General features: G+C 50.2%; 1 protein-coding gene across 1 annotated transcript in view; it reads right to left on the reverse strand.

The window, feature by feature from the left end:
- Window positions 1-2,284: 2,284 nt before the first annotated feature.
- The window catches only part of LOC111148116 (transforming growth factor alpha), a 109,383-nt gene continuing 89,210 nt past the window's right edge, over window positions 2,285-22,457 (reverse strand). The window contains exons 4-6 of the mRNA XM_022504532.1: window positions 13,199-13,348; window positions 10,244-10,353; window positions 2,285-8,354 (exon numbers count right to left, since the gene is read on the reverse strand). Of these exons, the coding sequence (XP_022360240.1) occupies window positions 8,347-8,354; window positions 10,244-10,353; window positions 13,199-13,348 (268 nt within the window). The 3' untranslated portion in view covers window positions 2,285-8,346. The remainder of the gene's footprint in view (window positions 8,355-10,243; window positions 10,354-13,198; window positions 13,349-22,457) is intronic.

Consider the following 22,457-nt stretch of genomic DNA (forward strand, 5'->3'; position numbering starts at 1 on the left):
GGACTTGTCGACAGAGGCGGCGGTAGGCTACGGGACAGAAGTGCGCATAACGTGAGGGCTCTGTATGGGGCCTCTGGGCAGGCCTCAGAAAGAAGGTGAGGTGTGAGCCTTCTGTTCTAGAAGGAACAGAAGCGTGCTCCGACAGAGAAGCAGAAAACAGGCATTTCCAGCAAGGAGAACCGTGCCGGCAGAGAAGCCGGAAAAAGCCCGGCAGAGTCCGGGACAAGCAGGCAGCTTGGGAGGGGAGGCTGCGGACGGATGCTGACCTGTAGACAGATTTTGGTGGGGCCACAGCGTGGTTTAGACATTTGAACCACATTTAGAAGTGGAGATGTTTTATGGAAAAAAAAGAAAAAGAAAAAGAAAAAGAAAACCTGGCCACCGCGCTGGATGTCCAGGAGCTGGAGGGGAGGCGTGGCGTTCCCTTCTGCAGAGCTCTGGGCCCTCCTGCTCTTCACAAGGGCCGCCTCCCACCCCAGATCCCTGACTCTGCCGTTCATGCTGCCACCAAGCAGTCCCAGCATCACTCCTGGAAGCATTTGAAATTCTTGCCTCTGGTTAAGCATTCTTGGAAATTAAAGAGCGAGCAGGGGGAAAGACTGGCAGAGTGTCCATGGAGAGCCATCATCAGCCCCTGCGCAGAAGGGACGAGGGGAGGTAGTGGTGTAAATGAAGTGTGTGCTCAGGGCCCAGCCCTGGGGTGTGAATCCTGTGCAGCAAGGAGTGAGTGGGGATGAAACATCTCAGCTCTCCCCTGGGGCCACTCAGTGGCCAGACCGGAAACCATGGGGTGAGAGGGGCCCTGGGTGGGTTGTACACAGGGGCACGGGGTGGACTGTGGATCTGAGAGGGCAAGTCAGCAGCACACCTAGTCATTTAGGGATAGAGAGAGCCAGGAAAGGCCCTCTCCTGAGACTCATTTGGGCTGTGGTCCCTCTATGGGGCCCCTCCTAAGGATGGTGAAGCCACAGGCTCAAACACCAGCGGGTGGGTGGGCAGGGGGGTTAGGCAGGGCCCGAGATGGCCCTCCATTACCAGGAAGCCCTGGAAGGCCACAAGACCCACAGCAGGACAAGGGCAGGATGGAGGCTCAAGTCTGGGCTCACAGATTCTTCCAGAAGAAGACTAAAGGAAGTGGATCCTTGGAGTGCTTGTAGCCCACAGACCCTTGGACAGGACGCTGTGGTTAGAGTGCTGGAGGTGGACTGAACCCCAGAGGTTTTGCAGCACAAGGTCTAGTCCACCAGGGGACCTGCTGTGCACTGGTGGTCACCTGGTCTCTCCTCAATGGTTTTGGTTGTCAGAGAGTCCCTTAGCCTAGGAGGCGGCTCTGGAAAAAAGACCCTCTACTGAGCAGAAATCAACACTTTTGCCTCTGGCTCTGCTTCTTGAAGCCACACTGCACAACATCCTATGTCCAAGGGCAGGTTCCTCACTCCTCTGGGTCCTTCACCATGTCTAAAGGTCGCAAACAGGGAGCACGACCCTATAATTGGGGCCCCATTTGCCAGTGGGTCTCTGGAAATATTTCTCATGACGTGTCCCTCTCCCCGTGCCTTCTTCTAGCTTGAACTGAAGGTCGGCAGAGGATCAGAGAGCAGAGTCCCCTTTGAACTGGACGATATATTAGTGGCATTTAGGATCACACTAGATTTTTTTTTTATTCCAAAAATTGGGCTGAGCAAGTGGGAATGGGTAAACTTCATCTCAACAACTCCCTCAGCTAGAGAGGCAGGAGCGAGACAGATGGGCACTGGGGGCACAGGAACACCCCAGGGTCTCACAGCCAGCAAGCAGCAGGCCTGCAACCAACCCGGGTCTTTGCTCCCAGGGCCTCCTTCCACCACAGGGGTCCGGTACCCTTGCACTCTGGTTCTCTCTGTTGCAGGGGTTTCCTTTGAGACCAAAGACAGGCGGGAGAGTCATGCCACTTCCTCTGTTCTGATGGGGCAGGGTTTAAATGACGCTGGCTTCTTCCAGCACAGCCCTTAGGGGAGGTCACATTTCCAGATCTGAGGATTCCCTTTCTGGAACATGCAGGGCAGCCCAGCTCCAGGTAGTGAAGCTGTTCCTTTGTCCTGCTCTCAACTCCACTCCCCTGACCTCCTGGGAGGGGCTCCCCTGCAGGATGGGGACTTGCACCGGAGGACTTCATGGCACAGGGCAGCCTGTGGTCCTAAGGCACCTGTACAGCTGTCCATCAGGGCCTGAAGCTTCCATTGGAGTAAATGTCCCTGGAGAGAGGCTCCCCACCCCCTTTTTAAAAAAAATTTTTGCTTTTCCCTTCTCTCTTTCCTGTTTCCCTTCCGGCATAAATGTCACCATGTTTTCATTCTCAGTTGCAAAATTTGGTTCCTGAGAAGCCATTGCCCACTTGGGCAAGTGCTAGTCGCATGGTGCTCCTTACAGGCTCCAGTTTCCATAGGGGGAGTTTTCTCACTTCTCTGCCCTAGATGATCCTGACTGAAAGGAGGTCCAAGGGGCCATGCTTCCCAGGGGCTCCCACCTTCTGGATATATGGGATATGGACGCATGGCTGGGGGCAGGGGCTGGGGGATGCCCCGGGTAGGGACCAGGCACTGGCAGCTCCAGACATCAGACCTCGCCTGTGCTGTCTGCTCCCTGGGGCATAGTGTGTTTAGAAGGCAGCAGGGATTAGATCAGAATCTCCAGGAGAGACTTTGAACAGATGCCAAGTGCCACCCCGACGACGGATTCTACAGTTTGACTAATCTAGGGTGGGAGACACTGGCTTGGTGGAAAAGGCGTGGCTAGCCCCAGTTGCGTGTCCACAGACACATCGCTGTCTATTTTTGAAGGTGGAAGGCTGGGACGGAAACCTCAGGGCCTGCCCAAGTAGCAAGTGCAGAGAGCAAATGTGGAAAAGGAGTTTTAGAAGATGGAGGAGGGAATGCTGGTGCTGGAATTCTGGGGGGCTGCTGGGTAAAGAGCTCAGAGTTGGCAGGAGGCAAGGTGAGGTCACACACACCCCCAAAACGGGGAGAGGCAGGAGGCAGGGCAATGCAGGGACCAGGTAGAACTGGGGTGTGAAATTTGGGCCAACAACATCCAACAAGTCGAGCCCCGTCTGTCCAGACCATGGAATCAAGCTGGCAACCACAAGTTGCCTGGATAAATGAGGGGAGATTGGTCTGGCTTGACTCAAAGTTCATCGGCGTTTTTTCCTAGGGAGTGTCCCGCCTGCAACACCCCGGGCACCTGGCTAGATCCAGAAGCGGCCACCTGATACTGGCTCTAGCAGAGGGGGGCCTGGCAGGAGGGCTTGGAACTCAGGGAGGAGAAGGAGCAGGACAAGAAAAAAAATCCCATGGGTTAGAAACAAGGCCTGGAGAGGTCCCTGGAGAAGGAATAGGGTCAAGGGGCAGGAGGGAACACCAAGTATGGGGAGCAGGTCTCTCCCTCCTTCTCCCAAGAGGTGGGTAAAGGCTCTGTTGGGGGACAGCTGCCAGGCCAGTGCACTTGGGACAAGGAATTGCCTAGGTTTTCATCTTCCTGCAGGTCAGGTAGATGCCAAGCCCTCTGGAGCTTGGACAACAGGTTCTACAGGCTTGCCCTGCTCTGGAAGCTGAGCATCCCTGGGGACCAAGAGCTCATGCTGTCCTGCCACTATTTTGCTCTCTGCTGCATCTGCATGAGCTCCTCCTAGGTTGCACATGTGAGATCCGCACATGGGTTAGAAGGGCAGGGGGCTTAGCCATGGGGATTCAAGGGCAGCGAGGCTTGTAAGAACTGGGCTGACAGCTGTAGAAAGTTCCCTACAGTGAGAAACTGGGCAGCAGGGAGCGGGGTGAGTGACTGAGGGTGGGGTGGGATGGGGTGGGTGTGGACAGGTCTGTTGTTTCTTTTCCACTAGGCTAAGCAGAGAAATTCCAAATAAATGCAGGCCTTATACATCCTCATGTCCATTAACTCTGAACACCTAAGGGGCAAGCTGCAGTTGTTTCACTTGCTCTGCAAAGCCTCTATAAAGCTTTTCCTAAAAGCTGCGTCTCCGCCCCCACCACTAACGTGTCTTTTGCTGAGTCCTAGATTACAGTGGTTCTCTGACTAGAGCATGTATTGGAAGCACCTAGAAGGTGGAGGGGGCGTAGGACACCTCTGGAGTTTAATAGTCTGGGGGAGGGGCCTGAAGATTTGCATTCCTGAGACGGGGCTGCTGGTCTGGGGAGCACACCTGGAGAACCACAGCTATGCACACATGCTCTCTACCTTATAATTCAGGCTTCCTTTGCGTGTTGTCTGCAACTGTTCCAGAATTAGTTTTTGCATGTCAGTCTCTCAGCCAGATCTCAGTTCCTTCAGGGGTGGGGACTGTCTGTTTTATATTTTCATCTGCATCATTTAGCATATTGTCAGACACCTAGCGGATGAAAGGCTAATGTATTGGGATCTTTGTGGAGGGTTTGGTTTCTTCAAGTGGGCAGGGATCAACTCTGGTGAATTTGAGGATTCCCACATTTTGCGAAGGAGCATCTAATTTTTCCTCATCACTCATATGCGTGGAGAAAATTCTTAATTTGCTTTTCAGTAACATGCTACTCTCATGAAAGAAAAGCTCCAGTCTCGATTTAGGGGGGAAAAAAAAAGAGTTCATTCCTTCATCCTTCCAAACAAGGTACGGTACAACTGGACAATAATGCACATGACTGAAAAAAACAGAACCACATTTTATATTGCTCACTACTCTTTAAATAAGTATAATTCCGATATTAAGGAAAAGAACTGCTAATCACATTAACACATTACAGAAATCAAAATTAACTTATCACACAAAATAAATTAAAACATTAAATATTAACCTTTTCAGTGCAACATATACAGAAGTCAGAGTAACAAGTTCTAAAAAAAAAAAAGCCTCAGGTTTGTTATCATAAAGATAATGGAAAGTTGAATACTTCAGTAAGTTACTACCCTAGGAAGAGGGGCTGCTTTTCAGTACTGTGTGTTGTTCACCACTAGATCTTTCCGAGAGCCTGGTAAAATCAGAGGCTGGAGAGGAAAGGTCTCATGTTCCCACACTGAGAACAAACGTATGGGTTCGTCTTCCTTCGGTGATGTCCCCTTGGGTGCTGGGCTTTTGAATCCTCCCCCTTCCTTGGCCAAGCAGGTTGAGAGAAACCAAAGCCCAGACCCTACAGGGCAGGCAGGGTCTCCTGAGTAGTGCTGGGACTTTGTCGATCCGTTTCTGCCGATATTGCCTGGAGAAGCGACTCCAGGTGCGGTGAGACAACCCGGCCCTGGAAGATGGGGCTGAAGAGGCACCTTCTTCTCCACCTGCAGAGCACAGATTCCCAGGAAGCTCTAGAACCACACCTCCTCCTACGTCCCCGATGCATGGGTGGCTGAGGTGTCAGTCCCACCTCCTTGCTTCTTAGGAAAATAGACTCTGGGACGCTGTGCCCACCTCCTCTGTGGGAACAAAACGGCCAAGCTCAGATTTTGCTTGATTTCAGGTGTGTCGGAACCATCTTCCAGATAAGCGTGGACTGCTGTCTATCTTTGCATCTAGAAGAAAAGGTTTCTGGCCGGTATGCTTAGACACATCACAGACTGCAGAGCAGTGGGAGAATCGAGGCTCCATAAAATATTTGCAAGCACCCCCTCTTCTTTTTTTAATGGGGGTGTTTCGCTTCTCCTGAGATGGACACCGGAAGCTGCTTTGCTTCCTACTCCCAGGCGTGCGGCTGCGGACCAGGAAAGGCCTCAGGAAGGAATCCCTAGTCATATCATCAGCTTTCTCGAGGCCAAGGAAACACAGGGAACCCATAAAGATGGATTTGAAGATGCATTTTTAACCTTAAAAGGGGATATTTTTACAGCTAGCTCAAAATGTACCAATACCAAGAAATGGCCCAGGAATCCAATGCTTGCTGGTCATCTGATTTTTAAAGAGAAACCACAAAGAAGCAAGGTTCTCCTCTCCTGAGCACGGACAAAGGTCCATCCAGGCCTGCCTTCACCCAGCCTCTGTTTCTAACTCTTTTCAGACCTGCTGGTTTGCCGAGAACTGCCTCAGGAGCCATGCACAGGGAGGCACGCTGCTCGTTCCCCGCACAGTTCACGGAGTGATTGCACAGGCGCGAGGAAAGGGGCACCGAGGACCAGAGCCTTCACGGACACTGAGGTGAAGTCCCTGCAGGGAACCCAGAAGGCTCTCATCCCTCTCTTCTCACACCTCTGCAAAGGCTCTTGGACTCCTGGAGACCAAACATGGGTCCTGCCCTCCCTCCAGTGACGAAAGCCCCACAAAACATCTCACATGGGTTCCTATTCTCTAAAGGCAATCAGACCTCAAAGAGTCTCTAAAAGACCAAGGAAAGACTGTCCTAGAGTCAGAATGTGACCTGAAGTTAAAGACACACTATGCCACTGGTCTCTCTCGCCAGGCTCTCAGACTTTCTGGAGGGTCTGGTGAGAGAAAGGAGTGAAAATTGGGGTGTCTGCAAACCCATGTCAGTGGACAGGTCTCTGAGCAAGATGCTACAAGTGGGCCTCCATGTGCCTACCCGTGGCTGGAGGACAGGCGGGAGAAAGGAAGCTTAAGCCTGGAAGCTGCGTCAAATGCCTCCTTAGCGGGCCAGCAGGCAAGTGGAGCCCGTTTCTGCCTTCACCGCTTCATTCCATCATCCAATCCGAGTGCCAGAGCTAAGACATGCGTCACATAATGGTCTCAGTTGTAACAAGTAAATTCATCGAAATGGACAGATTGGGGAAGAAGAATAGGGGAGGACAAAATAATCTGGTAGAAATTTTAAGCCAACTTGATATATTTTAAAGGTCTCTTTCGTGACGGGTGGGGCCAGACACACTAATAGGTAGAGATTTTTCATTTTTCAAATATTAGTGAATAAAGAGTTCCCTTTCATAAGGACTTCACGTACTATTTCACTGTTATTCTGTTTACAGTTTTTAACAAAAATTTCTAGGGCTGAGCTCTCTGCTGTTTACCTGGAGGGAACCAGTGTTTCCCATAGGCAAGCCCAGTGGGTCAGAACATAACCAGAGGCCCATGAAAACATTTCTCCTTCTCTAAGGGGAAAGCAAGACCCACCCTGTAGAGGTGACTTGTTAGAGTTTTTGTTAATAAAACCAGCATCCTGAATGGAAAAGAGAAAAAAAAAATCACGGGGACATTTCTCCTAATGCTAGAAAATAAATAGGAAGGTTAAATTTCTCCTTTTAAAAATAAATCCACAAATCAACCGAACAACAACATGGAAAGTAAATGACCAGCCCCCTTTTTGTGGATGTGGCCCGGAAGGCCCGTGGCTCTCCACTTGTGCTCTATTTCTAAACATATGGAAGGAACACTAGGAAGTTAATCTGTCTAATCGTGGAGCTGGGTAGTCCTGTGTTCGTCCTGAGGAGATGCACACACAGGCACTCTCTTCCTCTCTCCCCACAAAGCTACAAATCTTTGCTGCTGGACTGGCTAGCTTTTCTACTGGAATGTATCTGAGGGCCTTTCCCTGCTTTGTGTCTTAAATGCAAGACCTGTGAGCCCCAGTCTTTGCTCTCATCAGCAACTCCTCCTCTGTTTCCAACTCTGCACCCCCGGGGGGCTCTTACCAAGCCTTAGCTGTCGCAAAGGGGCCAGATGGTTGTAATCAGTCAGCTAACTTTTCAGCCAGCATTACATACATCATTCGTGTAGAAGTCTGAAAAGGTTTTATGCTTTTTATACCGACTTAAGAGATTAAAAATGAAACCATCATCCATCTCATAAATAAGAAATGATCTCCGAGGCTGCCGACGACTTGGGAAGGTCCTCGGCGTCGTGTGTCTGTGGAAGATGTCAGGCTTGGCCGAGGGGCTCGTGGGCAGAAGACATACATGGCTCCTCTCACATTTGATATCTTCCCGTAACCAATAGTTACCCTTTTTCCACCTTCTTCTCCAATAAACGGATGAGAAAAAACTCAACGACAGCAATCTCTGGGGTTGGGGAGGATGGATACTGTTGTGGGGACATGGGCCCATGGAAAAGAAACACAGCCTGGCCTCGGTGACTGGCAGAAGACGACAACACGTCTCTGGGCTCCGAGGCCGGCAGACGCACACACCTTATGAGGTCAACAGGAAGTCCACCCCTTTGCAATTCTTTTTTGACCAGTCTTGAAACCGTGATCCACTGATTTCTTCTCTAGGTCACACCAAATAACCCCAAGCAGACAGAGTTCTTGACAGAGTTGTGAAGGAAGGCCCACAAAAGACAAAAAGGCTGCACAGGTGATTGCTGGCAGAGTAGGAAGCCAGCTGGTCCTGAAGAAGTCCTTTCTCCCTCAGGCTGCCACAGTCTATCTGGCCAAACTCCCTCTGGGCTCTTCAGACCACTGGAAGGAAGGAGAAACAAGTTAAGTGCTGCGGGCCAGCCCCCCAGCTGTGCTAGGAAAACAAGCTCGGGGCAGAAACTTGGAGGTGCATCAGCCAAGGTCACCAGGTTCTCTTGGGCAGACAGGCCCAAGCCCAGATTCCTCTGGTTCAACCTCAGGGGCAGCAGCTTCTGAAACTGTGCTTCTGGGGCCAAAGGCAAGGCTGACTGAATGTGAAGCGAGTCACGGTAGCAGAGAATGGGGATACAGCGTGCTGTGAGGAGAGTCCGCCCAGCGTGGGGACAGCTCCCCTGGAAGGGTTGGCCTGGCGGGCAGCTCGTGAGCTGGTCCAGGACTCTGGTGGCAGAAGGGCTTCCCCTCAGGCCATCTAAGATTGGACCCATTTGTTCCTCAATGGGCGGGGCTCTGAGGCATTCTCTATGGCTCACGGGGGGCAGCTCTAGAGTCCAGCTCAGCCTGGACATCCTCCTGCCCTTTTCCCTCCCGTGGCTCCTGGGGAGCTGGAGAGGTACACGTCATCTCCGGGAGCAGCCTTCAGTCTCAGTGGCCGTCTCTGGAAGGCCAGACCTCTCTGCGGCTCAAAGCTAATGTCCTCCCAAATGCGGGCAGAGAAGGAACGTTAATAAGAAACTTCCTCTACCTTAAATAGCTCTCCTGAGGTGAGCACAAATGGCACAAAATCTACTATAAATTTTCTGAAAAGATTTAAACTGTTTTTCTATTGGTGCCAAACAACAATCTAAAAACTTCCTTAGCTCAGTGGATGGTCCTTGGAGGCAGCAGGAGAGAGGGGTGTGGGGGCCTTCAGAGGCCCTGGTTCTCATCCTAGCTCCCTCGTGGACTGATGGTTGGACCCAAGCAGACCTTTGGCAGACTCAGTGTACCCGCACCACTCACAAATCCTCCTCCTCTTAAGGCCGTTAGAAGGATGAATGGATTAGCATCCTTAAGAGCTGTGAGCCTCCTAGCTGACAAGAACCGCTCACGCACCATTACTATGGCTCCTGAAGAACAAATAAAGTGCTCCTGGGCCTTCGACTCCTGCCAGGGCAGATCGCCAAGAGGTTTAATGGACATGTCGGTGCTCTAGCTTCCCAGCCGCCCTTCTTCCTACTCTCTGCAACTGTGAGCTTCTGGAATGGCAGCTGCTGACTAGAGAAGGTCACCCTTGGTATTAGCCTGTGGTGACGGTCTCCTGTCCCACTACTTCCCGAAAAGGAACTTCAGGTTTTTTGATGGGCTTGACTGGTCACAAGAGCATTTCAGAAAATCTTGTTGATGTGTGACTCTCCAGGGCTTGTCTGGATAAAGGAGCCATTTGCCTCCATGAGCCCCAAGCTGGTTATGCCCAGGTGAGGACTCCTGAGAAGCAGGTTTGGTCCCATTTCCAGATGCCCAGTATTATTCGTGGATGTCAGTGAAAATACTCACGAAGCAATGGTAAGCTTAAAGATCACAAGAGCCCAGAGCTAAACAGTGGTCTGAGAGCTGTAGGCCAAATCCCTCATTTCACCGATGGGAAAGGGGAAGGGACTTGCTCAAGGGAAAGAGAGCGAACATCAGTTGTGTCTACAGTTTGTGATACGCTCTGCTCAGTCCTTTACATCAGCACTCATCCAATGTGCACAACTTTTAAATAAGAAAACGGAGGCTCAGAGAGGCCAACCAACTTGTCAGAGGCCACACAGACCAATGAAGATAAAAGAGTGAAACGTACCTTAGGATAAACTCAACCTGACTTGGGGTGGATGAACATCCTCTTCCTTTTCTCCCTCTTCCTGCATCACCCTCTAAGAACGTCTGCCTTGCCCTGGAGAAGGTGGTGGTCTCCTCTCCATCCACTCGTGTCTCCCAAGGGAGAGAGGCCCCTCGTTGCGACAGCCCCTTACCTGTTTCGGAGTGGCAGCAAGCAGTCCTTCCCTTCAGCAGGGCGCTGGGCTTCTCATGCCGGCAGATGAGAGCCTGGCACCACTCACAGTGTTTTCGGACCTGGCAGCAGCTGCGGACAGAGAACACGGGCTGGGCAGGAGCCTGGGGCAGGCGGGCCCAGCTGGTGCAGTGGTCGTGGGAAGAGCCTGCTGGGTGGCTCTGGGCTCTGCAGCAACCTTCCCACCGGGGCCTCCAGAGGGCCAGCTGCACATAGCCAGGGGCTGAGCACCCTGCAGCACCTGTTCGGCCCTCAAGGACCGGCTCTTCGAGCACAGCTCTGCTCCTGGCTCTCGGGGCAATGTAGCAGGTGGGGAAGCCCTCAGAAGGGTGGTCAACGTTGGGACAAGGCAGCCACTGCGGGCTGGCGGGGCTGTGAGGGTGTGTGTGGGGGGAAGCATCCCTCAGGTCCTTGCCAGCAGCAAAGCAAGGAACGAGGATGGGCTGAACAGACCCGTGGGAAGAATGAAAGAACGAGTTGCAAATCGCCACAGCTTTGAATCTTTTCGTGGACTACCATTCTCTAGCTGTGGCAAACCCAACCTCTTGGTGAACGTGTGTTACCCGGAGCCCTGGAGCCCTGGAGCCCCAGGGTTCTGAGTGCTCCTGCCCTACTCTGTGCACGGGAATGAACAGCGTGCAGAGTTCGCATGGAGAGAGAACCAGGGAACCCAAAAGAAGGGCAGAAGAAAGCACTGAGGAAGACACTGATGATGCAGAGACACTTAGAGCTCTTTTGCATGGGATATCACGGAGGACTTTGTTTCTCCTCATTCTAACCTTGACCTGTGCCTAGTCCGTGCATCTTCACTGGGGCTGGGCAGGGTCTCCTCATGGACATGGGCCCAGAAACAAAAGAGAAAACAAACCTGTTGCTGTGTTGCCCCCTTGGGGCCTGGTGGCGTTTCATGATCCCCAGCCCCTCTCTCTGGGCACTATCCTGGGAAGGCCGCCAGGGCCCCCGAACCTTTGGGCAGCAGAGCCAAAAAGGCTCAAAGCCAAAAAGCCTACCCAACACACTTCTGTCCCGGATGGCCAGAGCAGTCTGCCTCTGCATGGCGCCCTGCAGAGCTGCAGAGTCCCAGATCTGGAGGGATCTAGAGGACCTGATTCCAGATCCATCCAACACTAGAGGTTGTCTTTTGCAGTTGGCTAGCAGTGGGCTTATCCCAGCCACTTCCTAGCAAGGAGCATTCCAGGGCAGTGTGACCAAGGCCTCCAAGTACCTCTGACACAGGATAAGCTGGTTCCAACCAACTCTCCAACTCAGGAAGGCCCCAGGCACAGGCACCCAGCGGCCTGGCTGGGGTAAGGGCTTAGTGTCTGGCTCAGGGATTCTGGACTGGTCTCTAGCAAGGATGGGCTGGGAAAAGACAGAGGGGAGGTGAGGGGCACCTGGGTGGCCCAGTCGGTTAAAGCCTCTGCCTTCAGCTCAGGTCATGATCTCAGGATCCTGGGATTGAGTCCCATGTTGGGCTCTCTACTCAGTGGGGAGCCTGCTTCCTCTTCTCTCTCTGCCTGCCTCTCTGTCTACTTGTGGTCTCTGTCAAATAAATAAATAAAATCTTAAAAAAAAAAAAAAAAAAGAGGGGAGGTGAGATTGGCTGCCTCCCTGGGAATGAGAGAGGCCATCCAGGCATCAAGATTAGCTTTTAAATCCCTCTGGAGAAGCTCACAGGGGCACCCTGAGGCTCTGGGACCCTCCTGGCCACAGAAATAGAGGACAGTGGACATGACAGGTGAGCACATACAGCCTGACGACCATAAGAACTGACCTCATGCACGGCAGAACCTGGGCTATGTTCCAGCCCGACCCAGGGCTGCTCGTCCACCACCTTTTCCAAGACAGGTGGGAGTGGAGCATGTTCGGCTTGAAGAGGAAGGAAAGGCCGGCTCAGTTCAACCTCATCCCTCACCCTTTAATGCTGGCTTGGGCCGGCTCCCGTCAACAGGGTGGGGCTCTATGGGACATCAGTTTGTCACCAGAGCCAGAGGTGTGTATGTTGCCTCAACAGTGGCAAACCAATAACCAAACAGGACAGAGACTGCTAATTATTTGTCCAAACCGCGGACGGCCTCAGAGGGCTCCTGTCTGGCCTCCTTCATTAACACACAGCGGCTTCCTCCAGCCCTCACCAGAACGGCCCATCCCCCACCGTCTCCGTCCTGAGTGAATCTACACCAAGCTGACTGGGAGCCTTTAGCTCTTCTGGGAATGCCTTACGCATCACCGACTCTGTATACATTCTCAGAGGGCCTGCTCTGTGAATTAGAGGTCTCTAGACATTTCCAGGGACCACATCTGCCCCGATGCTGTGACTGTAGCACTAGGGAAGTCTCTGTCTGTGGAGCAGTCCAGTCGGGAGATACGGGCAAGCAAATAAGCCCAAGAAAAGGGTCTCCCTTGGGCTAGGGCTCAGGAAGGCTTTCTGGAAGATGCAAGATGAGTTTTGGAAGACGAGACAGGGCAGAGGAGTGGAGAAGGGGGAAGGGCTGCCATCAGCCTGTCCAAAGAGCAACCAAGACCTCCGACATGGCCCTGGGATTTGCAAAATGCCTTTGGCAGAGAGGAAACACCTCTGCCGCTTGCCACAGGAAGCTGGGAGTCACTTCTAGTTCGCTCTGGAATGCCCGCACATCCCCATCGTCACTCTGGAGGCTCCAAACCCAACAGCGGGCAGAGAGCAGATGAACCTTTGCTTCCCCCCTGGCTTCCAACAGCGTACAGAGCCCCCACTGGGGACCCTCCCAGGATGGGTGCCCTTGACCGCAGGTGGCCGTGACCGAAATTCCTCTCGGCTCTGCTGACACCAGTCAGACACCACAGCAATAAACCATGCCCAGGCGGCCTTGTCGTCTGGCCATGGGACTGATGGCTCGGGGAGGAAGCCCAGACTTTAGGGGTGACAAACACTTACTGTATCAGCACACATGCGATGATGAGGACAGCCAGGGCCACGATGGAGACCACCACCAAGGCGGTGATGGCCTGCTTCTTCTGGCTGGCGGCCACCACGGCCAGGAGGTCAGCATGCTCACACCGCGCACCCACGTACCCAGAATGGCAGCTGCGGAAGAAAGGAACGTCAGCTTGTTCTTCTGACAGTGCTCTCGTTCCCCCAACCTTCCCCCGCCCCCAGGGAAGGCTGGGCCAGAGGGTCCCAAAGCTGTAGGGAAAGTCCCAAGGGGCCCCTCCAGCCTCTGCAACTCAAGGCCAAGGTGTCTGAAAACTCACTCCTCCTTCCCCATGTGGGCACCTCTTGGTAGGAGGACAAGGGGCCACTAATCAGCTTGCTGATGTGAGGAAGCACCTCACTGTAATGCACTAGGTCAGATGCTGGGGACAAAGAAGGCAGCACATGTGTTTAGGACACCAAGTTCATTTTGGCAGTTCATAAAAACCCAGGTTATTTTAAACTAAGCGTATGTATTCAGAATTAGATGATAAGAGAAAGAAAACACACCAAAACAGACACAGGCTGTGGTCTGCTTTTTGATCACCTTCATCAAATTAGCTATACGAGCATTTACTGGGGGGAGGGACGCAGCACACAGTGTTCCTCCTGAGGTAGGGGCCGGTGCCACCTTCTGGTAAATGCAGGACCTGGGAAGCCACCAGTCAGCTTCTCATTTCCAGTGACACTTGGCCTCGTTCCACTGGAGATGGGTAAGGGCACAAAAGAGGTCATGCCCTTGAACGTGCCCTGTGGCCTGTGAAGGTCACTGCCTATACCAAAGTGATATTACTGGTATTACTAATATCCAAAATCTCTTTCACTTAACAGCCCTCTTCCCTCAGAAGGCTGATGCTGCTCACAGCCCCCTCCTCCCCCACCATCCTGGGCCGCCACAAGTAGTTCTTGTAGGATGTTCCCCAGGACTGGTTCCAGCCATAAGGAAGGGATGGTCATTTTCTGAAGCAGGCATTCTCCCCCCTCCAAGCATATGATTTTGCGCAACAGAAGACACTTCGCTTATGCATAGGTCCCACTGCCCGGATGAATTTGTGATTGTAAAGAAAATGTTTGATCACCACTGTCTTCTCAGGTGGGGAAGCTCTCTTCCCACAGGGACTTCCCCAAGAGCAGCCTTGTACCAAACATCACACACTAGATTTAAAGTTCTTGTTTTTTCCCCCAAGACATGGCAATGATTAGATAAACTTTTTTTTTTTTTAAGGAGTCTACCTTTTGATGAAATAGCTAGTCTGTCACCTTCACATTTAGATTAAAAGGCCTTTGAAGAACAAGGAGAAAGGAAAGGGGATTAAGGGTCCCTGTTGTCTGCTCCTGTGTCAGGGGCATTACATTTGTGGTTGCCCTAAGCCTGTGCTCCTGGGCCGCCAGACCCCAGATGCCAGAGGGATAACTTGGGGCCACGGGATAAACACAGTGTATTTTTCGGAGCATAGGTTTCACTTAATGTTAACAAAAATTTAATCATTTTAGGGGCGCCTGAGTGGTTCAGTGGGTTAAAGCCTCTGCCTTTGGCTCAGGTCATGATCCCGGGGTCCTGGGATCGAGCCCCGCATTGGGCTCTCTGCTTAGCAGGGAGCCTGCTTCCTCCTCACTCTCTCTCTGCCTGCCTCTGCTTGTGATCTCTGTCAAATAAATAAATAAATAAATAAAATCTTTAAAAAAATTTAATCATTTTAATGTGAAAGGAACAGGTACAGTATAGTTTAAGATTTAGGACACACAGGAGATGCTGCAAAAATTGTTGCTTAAGGTTTCACCTGGGATTCCAGAGGCACAGGCTTGTCTTCAGCACTGCTTAGTGGGAGGCTTTCACTGGGGCTTTTTAACCCATAGCCCGCTTGTTATATGCTTTACTTAAAGGTATTTTTTAGTTTGAATTCAGACCCTTGCTTTTCTGTTGAGGGTTACTGTACATTTGACATACGTTCTGCCTTTTAATCCTTCCCAGAAAAATCAAGTCATTGACCTGTGCCGCCCTGCTAGGGAAAGGAGAAATTCACACTCAGGTCTGCTCAGCCCAGAGTCTGGGTTCTTGCATAGCCCAGTGTCTGGGCTGCTTCCTCCCTGGGCAGTGTGGTGAGGGTCCGTGTGCTTGTTTGTGAAAGGTCTAGGCTATAGAAGGGTAAGCACTCCCATTTCTGAAGCGTTCCTATCCTGACCTGCAGGCCCTGGGAGAGGAGGGTTCTAACATCTCCCCAGGCACTTGGTTCTGTGAATCTTATGGACTTAACCCATCAACACTGGGGATTCCAAGAAATTCTATTCCACACAAAAGAGCTGCATCCAAGCTCTAATTATAGCACATACCATTTATTCCCAAACTCGTATATGAATTGATCTCTTTTAATTCCAACAATCACAGGCACATGTGAGCTCATGGTGGCTGTTTACCTTCTTTACAGATGAGGAAATGGGGGCCTGGGGGCTTCTGGTTTTAAAAACTAACGATCTCAACCAGGAAGGCTACCTTTCTAGGGTAATGCAGATCGGTGTGGAAGACACTCTGGGGTAGTGATTTCATGACAAGCTCACAAACCTCGCTGCAAGAAGAAAGTCGGATTGCTCACTGCCCCGTAAAGAGGTATCCTTGCTGTAGGTGTGGCAAGTCACCATGGTTCCCCCAAACAGTGCCATCTTAACTCAGTAAGAAAGAAAACCCTCTGGGCTGGGTCACCACCTTCTGCTGACTTTCCATATGCTTCCTTCCAGAGGAACATTCCCCGTTTGTGTGCTGGGCACTTTACGACCAGTGTGGCCTCAAAATTGGCAGGGGTCCTAGCCCGGTGGGAAAGTCTTCATGTCAACAAGAATGTCTCTGTCGCCCAGTGTCACAGCTGTAAAAACTCACATCTCAGTCTCCCTAAATTAGGGAGCCCAACATGCTCATGAACAAAAACTTGCCCAGTGAGGCACACGGTTGCTGCCTAGCAGGCGAGACTCCAGGTCATGGCCTTGGTGAGCACTGAGAATAGTGGATCTTTGCCCCAAACAGCCCAGGTACAGCTAGGAGGCAGAGTAACACTTGATCCAGATCCTTGGGCCTTACCCAAGATCAAAATCTCTTGGCAAACGGGTGTTTTGAAGAAAAGGCCAAAAGGAATTCTGATGAAGCCAGAGTTGAGAGCCACCATGAAGGTTTTCCTAGTGACATCCAATTTGGCTGTCCACTGGAATTGCCTGGGGAGCTTGAAAAAATCCTGAGGTCCAGACCATACCCTAGACCAACTACGTTACTATCTGTGGGAGTAAGGCCTGTTATGAGTGTTTCTAAAGCTCCCAGATGATTCCACTGGGCAGCCAAAGTCGAGAGCCACAATTTAGAGTTTTGGGCCTAGGGGTGGAGGGAGGCCCCTTCTTCTCCCCAATCATCTGTAACAATGGAGAGAATTCCCAGTTGCTTTTTTATAAGGTGGGGGAAAAGAAAAAGTTTGGTTACATAACTTTTATTGAAACAAACAAATAAACAAAACCTTTCCAAGCTTCTACTGATATTAGACTTCATTATGCCGATTATATTAGGTACAAGTCACATAAGGAGGGGAAGAGTCACCTCGCCTGGTTGCAAATGAATCAGGCCTGACTCAGCTGCTGTTCTCTCTTTTACCTCAGCTAGGCCCTGGTTCCCACCTGACTGCATAGTGGAATTGCCCAGGAAGATATGGAAAATGCCAGGGCCAAGGGCCTACCCCCAGAGATGCTCATCTAGTTGGTCTGGGCCCCTAGGTGATTCTAATGTGCATCCAGGCCTGAGAACCACTGAGGTAGAACCATGGTTTAAGTGCACAGACTTAAGAACCAACAATTTGAAACTTCATTCTCCTTCTCCTTCCTTTGCTCCCTCCCTCCCTCTGGGCATTTCCTCAGGCCAGTGGCTATAAAATGGTTCCCCTCCTGTCAGGCCGCCCCCCCCCGGGAGGGGGGGGAACAGGGGTTAGGGGGTGGAGGGAATGGGAGATGCCACACCCCTGTTTCAGAAAGGAATCTGAACAAAATCCCAGTTGTTTTATCACAAAGAGGGAATGGAAAATGGGTTAAGACTGAACATGTTCTTACATCGTTTGACCAACTTCATCTTTCTGCAGTGGGTTTTACCAAACACGAAGGTCCTGGAATGCTGTTTTGTCTTCAGGGTTTTGAAATGAGGCTCTGGAATCCCATTCAGGCCATTTCTCCCAAATAAGAACCAAAAAGAAAGAAGCGTACAAGGAAGAAAGAGCGTAGCACAGAAGGCAAAAGGAGGCCAGCTGAGCAGCCACACGAGCCGTCATGGCTGGAGATGAAGGCCGTGTGCTCCAGCCAGGTGGATCCCCGAGGCTTTTCCATTTTTGTCACTCAGTCCAGATTGCTCTGGGGCTTTTCATAGGAGCAAACTGTGGCTGGAGGCCACTCTGTAAAGGAAGAATGAAATGACCCACAATGTGCCTTTCTCTCCCCTCTGCCGAGGGCTTATGGGCCCTCCAGTCCCATAGACTTGTTCTGGTTTTTCCCTTAAGTCCCTGTTTCACCTGGTTCACAGGGCCCTTTTCCAATTTTCAAGAAATATGATCATGCATGTAGGGCTATGCTCTTAAATGTCCTTTCTTAAAAAACTTTTCTAACTGGAAAAGGAATGTTTCTAAGCAAATTGGAAAGTATATAAATTATAATAAAGCAGAAAGGAAAAAAAAGTGCACACGGTTGCCAACTCTACCTCCCCAAATGGCAAACAGACATGTTTCTCTTTAAACTATTTCTATCTAGTTTTTAACATATATATATAAAACATATATATATATACATATATATATATATATGTTGTGTGTGTGTATATATATAGATATATATATATATACACAACTTTTTTTTTTTACAATTTTGCATCAATATTTCATTTCACATCTCCTCCCCATGTTACTATGTCATTGGAAAACTACCAGGTATGGGGTTCCTGGGTGGCTCAGTCATTGGGTGTCTGCCTTCGGCTCAGGTCATGATCTCAGGGTCCTGGGATCGAGCCCCACGTCAGGCTCTCTGCTCGGTGGGTAGCCTGCTTCCTCCTCTCTCTCTGCCTGCCTCTCTGCCTACCTGTGATCTCTGTCTGTTAAATAAATAAATAAAATCTTTAAAAAAATGACAGTAAAACTTACTTCACAGAGTTGTTATGAGAACTGAGTTCATATCTTGTGAAGTGTCTGACTCAAATGCTGTGTAAGTGTTAAAAATGTAAATAAAAGGATGGGAGCAGTTTTAAGGCTCTTGAGAGACGTTGTCTTTATAAACAATGATGTATTCTCTGGCAGGCGGCTAGTCCTCTTTTAGCCAAGTCTTTTGGCACAGGTCCCAAGACATGGTCTTCAATATGAGGGCCGAGGACTGAATTGATTAAGGACCCAGGACCATAGTTTTAAAAATATATTTACATGAACCTGTCTTTGCCATGGAGAAATTCCACAGGGCTGTGGTGGGAGTGGGGAAACTGAGTCCAAGGACACCTATATTGGGCTTAACCGATGTTGGCCTCTTAAGAAGTGGATTCACCAAGCCCTATAACCTCTCCACTTCCAGGGCTGGGGAGGAGGGGGCTGGATGGGGAACAGGCTTCCACTCTGTAGCTCTGATCTTGGAGTCTCATGGACAGCCATGGGTTTGGCGGTCTTCCCGACTTCCACTGTTCCTTTTGGCAGGACCTTACAACATCCTCCAGCCATGGCAATGGTCACAGTGTCTGGTAACTGAGCCCTCCTGCTCTGGGGAACTGGGCTTGAATGTTCTCTGCTGCTATCTAATAGAACTGTTACGATGATGGAAACAGTCTATATCTGCGCTGTCCCATACTGTAGCCACCAGCCACCTGGAGCGGCCGAGTATTTGAACTGTGGCAGGTGAGGCCCTGAAACTAAATTATAATGAAGTGAATTAATTAAAATAGCCCTGTGTGTCCAGTGGCTCTCATCTTGGACAGCAACAGCTTTGCAAGCTTATGGTCACTGGGTCCTCATAACTATCCTGTGAAATATTAATATCCCCATTTATGGGGCTAAGCCACTTGTATGAGAGACTCCGGTCTGGCCTCCAAATCCATTCACTGCTGTGTTATCCTGCCTGGGGGTAGGACACTCAGTGTCTGCTTCCTGTGTGGGGAGAGAGGGAATGAGGTTATGTATGTTCTCCAGACTTATGTATGGAAGAATGTCATAGCTGCTGCTGCTGCTTTTTTTTTTAAAGTAAGCTCTAGGGACACCTGGGTGGCTCAGTTAAGCATCTGCCTTCAGCTCAGGTCATGATCCCAGGGTCCTGGGATGGAGTCCCACATCGGGCTCCCTGCTCGGCGGGGAGCCTGCTTCTCCCTCTGTCTGCCACGTCTCCTACTTGTGCTCTCTGACAAACAAACAAAAAAAATCTTTTATTTTATTTATTTTTTTTAAGTTTTTTTTGTTTTTTTTTTTTTTTTTTGTGAGAGAGAGAGAAAGTAGGCAGAGAGGGAAGCAGGGAGAGAGGAGGAAGCAGGCTCCCCGCTGAGCAGAGAGCCTGATACAGGGCTTGATTCCAGGACCCTGAGATCAAGACCTGGGCTGAAGGCAGAGGCTTAACCCACTGAGCCACTCAGGCGCCCCACAAAAAAAATCTTTTAAAAAAATAAAGTGAGCTCTATGTCCAATGTGGGATTTGACCTCATGACCCCGAGGTCTAGAGTTACATGCTCTACCAACTGGGTCAGCCTGGTGCCCCAAGGTCATAATTTAACCCCTATACCCCATCATCTGCCAGCTGTTGGGATGACAGAAGATCTACAGAAAATGGCTCGAGCCCCAAAATGCTCCCTCTCTTAAGCTCTTGGGGGTACATCCTCAGTCACATCGCGGCCTGCTGGTAGACTGATGACAGTCTCTTCAGATGTCTGACTCTGTTCAGATCCCACTAGAATGTACTATGGCCAGGGCCATGTGAAGTGTTTTGCTTGGCTCAGCAATTTGTTTTCACACTTCGCTATGGGAAAGTCAAGTCAGGGAGTTTAGTCACTGAAGAGCGTTTTGGACAGGTGAGAAACTTCAAACTGGTTGCCACTGGCTGGGGACACTGGAACTCTTAAAAAATGTCACCTGGGTGTCTTCCTTCAACTGTTTTCCTTTGTTTGAAGGCTTCTGCCAGCAGCAGACCAATAGCACACTGAATCTGCCTCAAGGGAAAATGGTGTGCAAGTCCTAACCTTGCCTTTCTATGGCTTTAATGTCTCTGGAAATCCTTTTCCTATTTGTTTCCTGAGGTAGTTGGGCGCTAGCGGGGATTTATTAAAGGAAGACATAAAATACCAGCCAGGGTTCAACTGAAACATAAGTGTTTGAGGATTTTGTTCACTACCTTTGGCTACTTCTGACCAGTTATTTGTTTTAACTTTTTTCTCTACCTCATATTTTAGTGTGAGATGTCATTTAGGTTCTCTGGAAACCTAAAGACTATTGTTCTTATAAAAAACAAAGCTTACACGAGACAGTGTTTTAGAAAGAGCTCCCTCTTTTTAGACTCTCAGTTTGGGTTGCTGTGGGTTTTCTTTATAAGGCCGTGACATATATAGCCTTCCCTCAAGGTATGTTGGTTTTATTGACCAGAATGTCTGTGTCAGCAAACCCAAAGCTGGGGCAGTTCATACGAGTGGGAACAGAATGTTCTGCTTTCTCTGCACGGATCACAGTTTCTGGTCTAGTGGGCAATTAATTAATTATGCCATTCTTCTAGGTACTGGAATTACAAAGGGTATAAGGCGTGGTCCTGTCCTCACAGAGCTTAAGAGCTCACACGGCAGGAGTGAGCAAAGTGGGCTGGCATGATTGAGGCAAGCAGAAGCAGCAACAGGACAGTCAGGGGCTGACATCTGCTTTGGCATTGGGGAGCAGTGGGGAGAGGGGGGAATGAGGACCAGAGAGGGCAAGCCCTGTCTGGGGGATGGTGGGGCTGGCACACCTGTATTCCAGCCAAATGGCACACTTGGGAGTTCAGGCCTGACCTGATGCTACCATCTTTCTGTTTATTCCATCGGGCTGGACATTCACATGGAGAGTGAAACACAGCTTCTAAAATGCTGACAACTAATTAAAACTACCAAAGAACAACGCAGATCATCATCCACTGACCCGTAAAACACATCTGTGGGCTGAACCCCCTGGGCTGCCAAGATCCGGTGGGGAAACTGAGGTAATGAGGTGGTAATTGCTTGCATGGCTATGTATCCCCACAAATGGTCAGCTTCTCCAAACCACAGGGATGGCCCAGCTGTCTCTGGGAGATCCTGCAGTCGGCCCACGGAAAGGACCTTAAGAGTGTGGTCGGGGCAGAGAGCTTGGGAATGACTTTGATGTTTCTCTTTACATGGGGAAGATGTCAACACTTTTCTTGCAAACGAAAGAGCTTAGTGATTTGAGATGTTAAAAAGCAATATTCGACTGAGTAAATTTTAAGATCAAATTGATTTTATTCAGTGATTTATGAATCAGACTGTATCCCATCTAGTCAGTGGAAAGGAGTTCCAAGGAGCTGTACAAGATGGGAGACTTGTGTAAGCAGAAGGGGGCAGAGACAGGGAAAGAGTAAATGACCTCATCTTTCTTTGGGGGACAGAAGAGGTCTATCAATCACTAGAGCTGACCAGGGAAATTCCAGACGGATGGACTAAGCATGTTTCTGGGGCAGGCTGAAACTGCAATTGGGTCAGGTACTACGATTTGGTTTGGTGATATGGGCTTAGCACAAGTGACTCCATTTTGGATCTGTTGTTTCTTTTTTAGCAGAGATGAACTTTTTAGACCAAGACAGAATGCCCTCTGGGGCAGTAGCTGAGCACACAAGTCTGGGAGTTTGAGTCAATCAGACTGAATCCTAAACTCTGCCATTTACTAGCTCGGGGACTCGGCAAATTGCTTCTGTGAGCCGACTCAGTTTTCTCATTTATGCAACAAGAACAAGAATTCCCACTCGTGAAGGGAGTTGTGAGGACTCAATGAGTTACCATATATGGAGAGAGTGCTGGGAGCCAGGCCTGGCACCTAGCTATAGCTTTTATGGAAAGCTTATTATTAATAGCAATATTTATAATGTGAATGGGGGGAGAGACAGTCAGTCATCCTGATTTTCCAAATGCAATGGTGCGTAAGTGTGATGGATGATTAGCTCCCTGGGCCAAGAGCAGGGCTTGGGATCCCCAGTGAAGAGAACAAGAAAGTACCAG

Source organism: Enhydra lutris, unplaced genomic scaffold (assembly GCF_002288905.1).
Source record: "Enhydra lutris kenyoni isolate GAN:26980312 unplaced genomic scaffold, ASM228890v2 scaffoldscaffold18, whole genome shotgun sequence".
NCBI classification, from domain to species: Eukaryota; Metazoa; Chordata; class Mammalia; order Carnivora; family Mustelidae; genus Enhydra; species Enhydra lutris.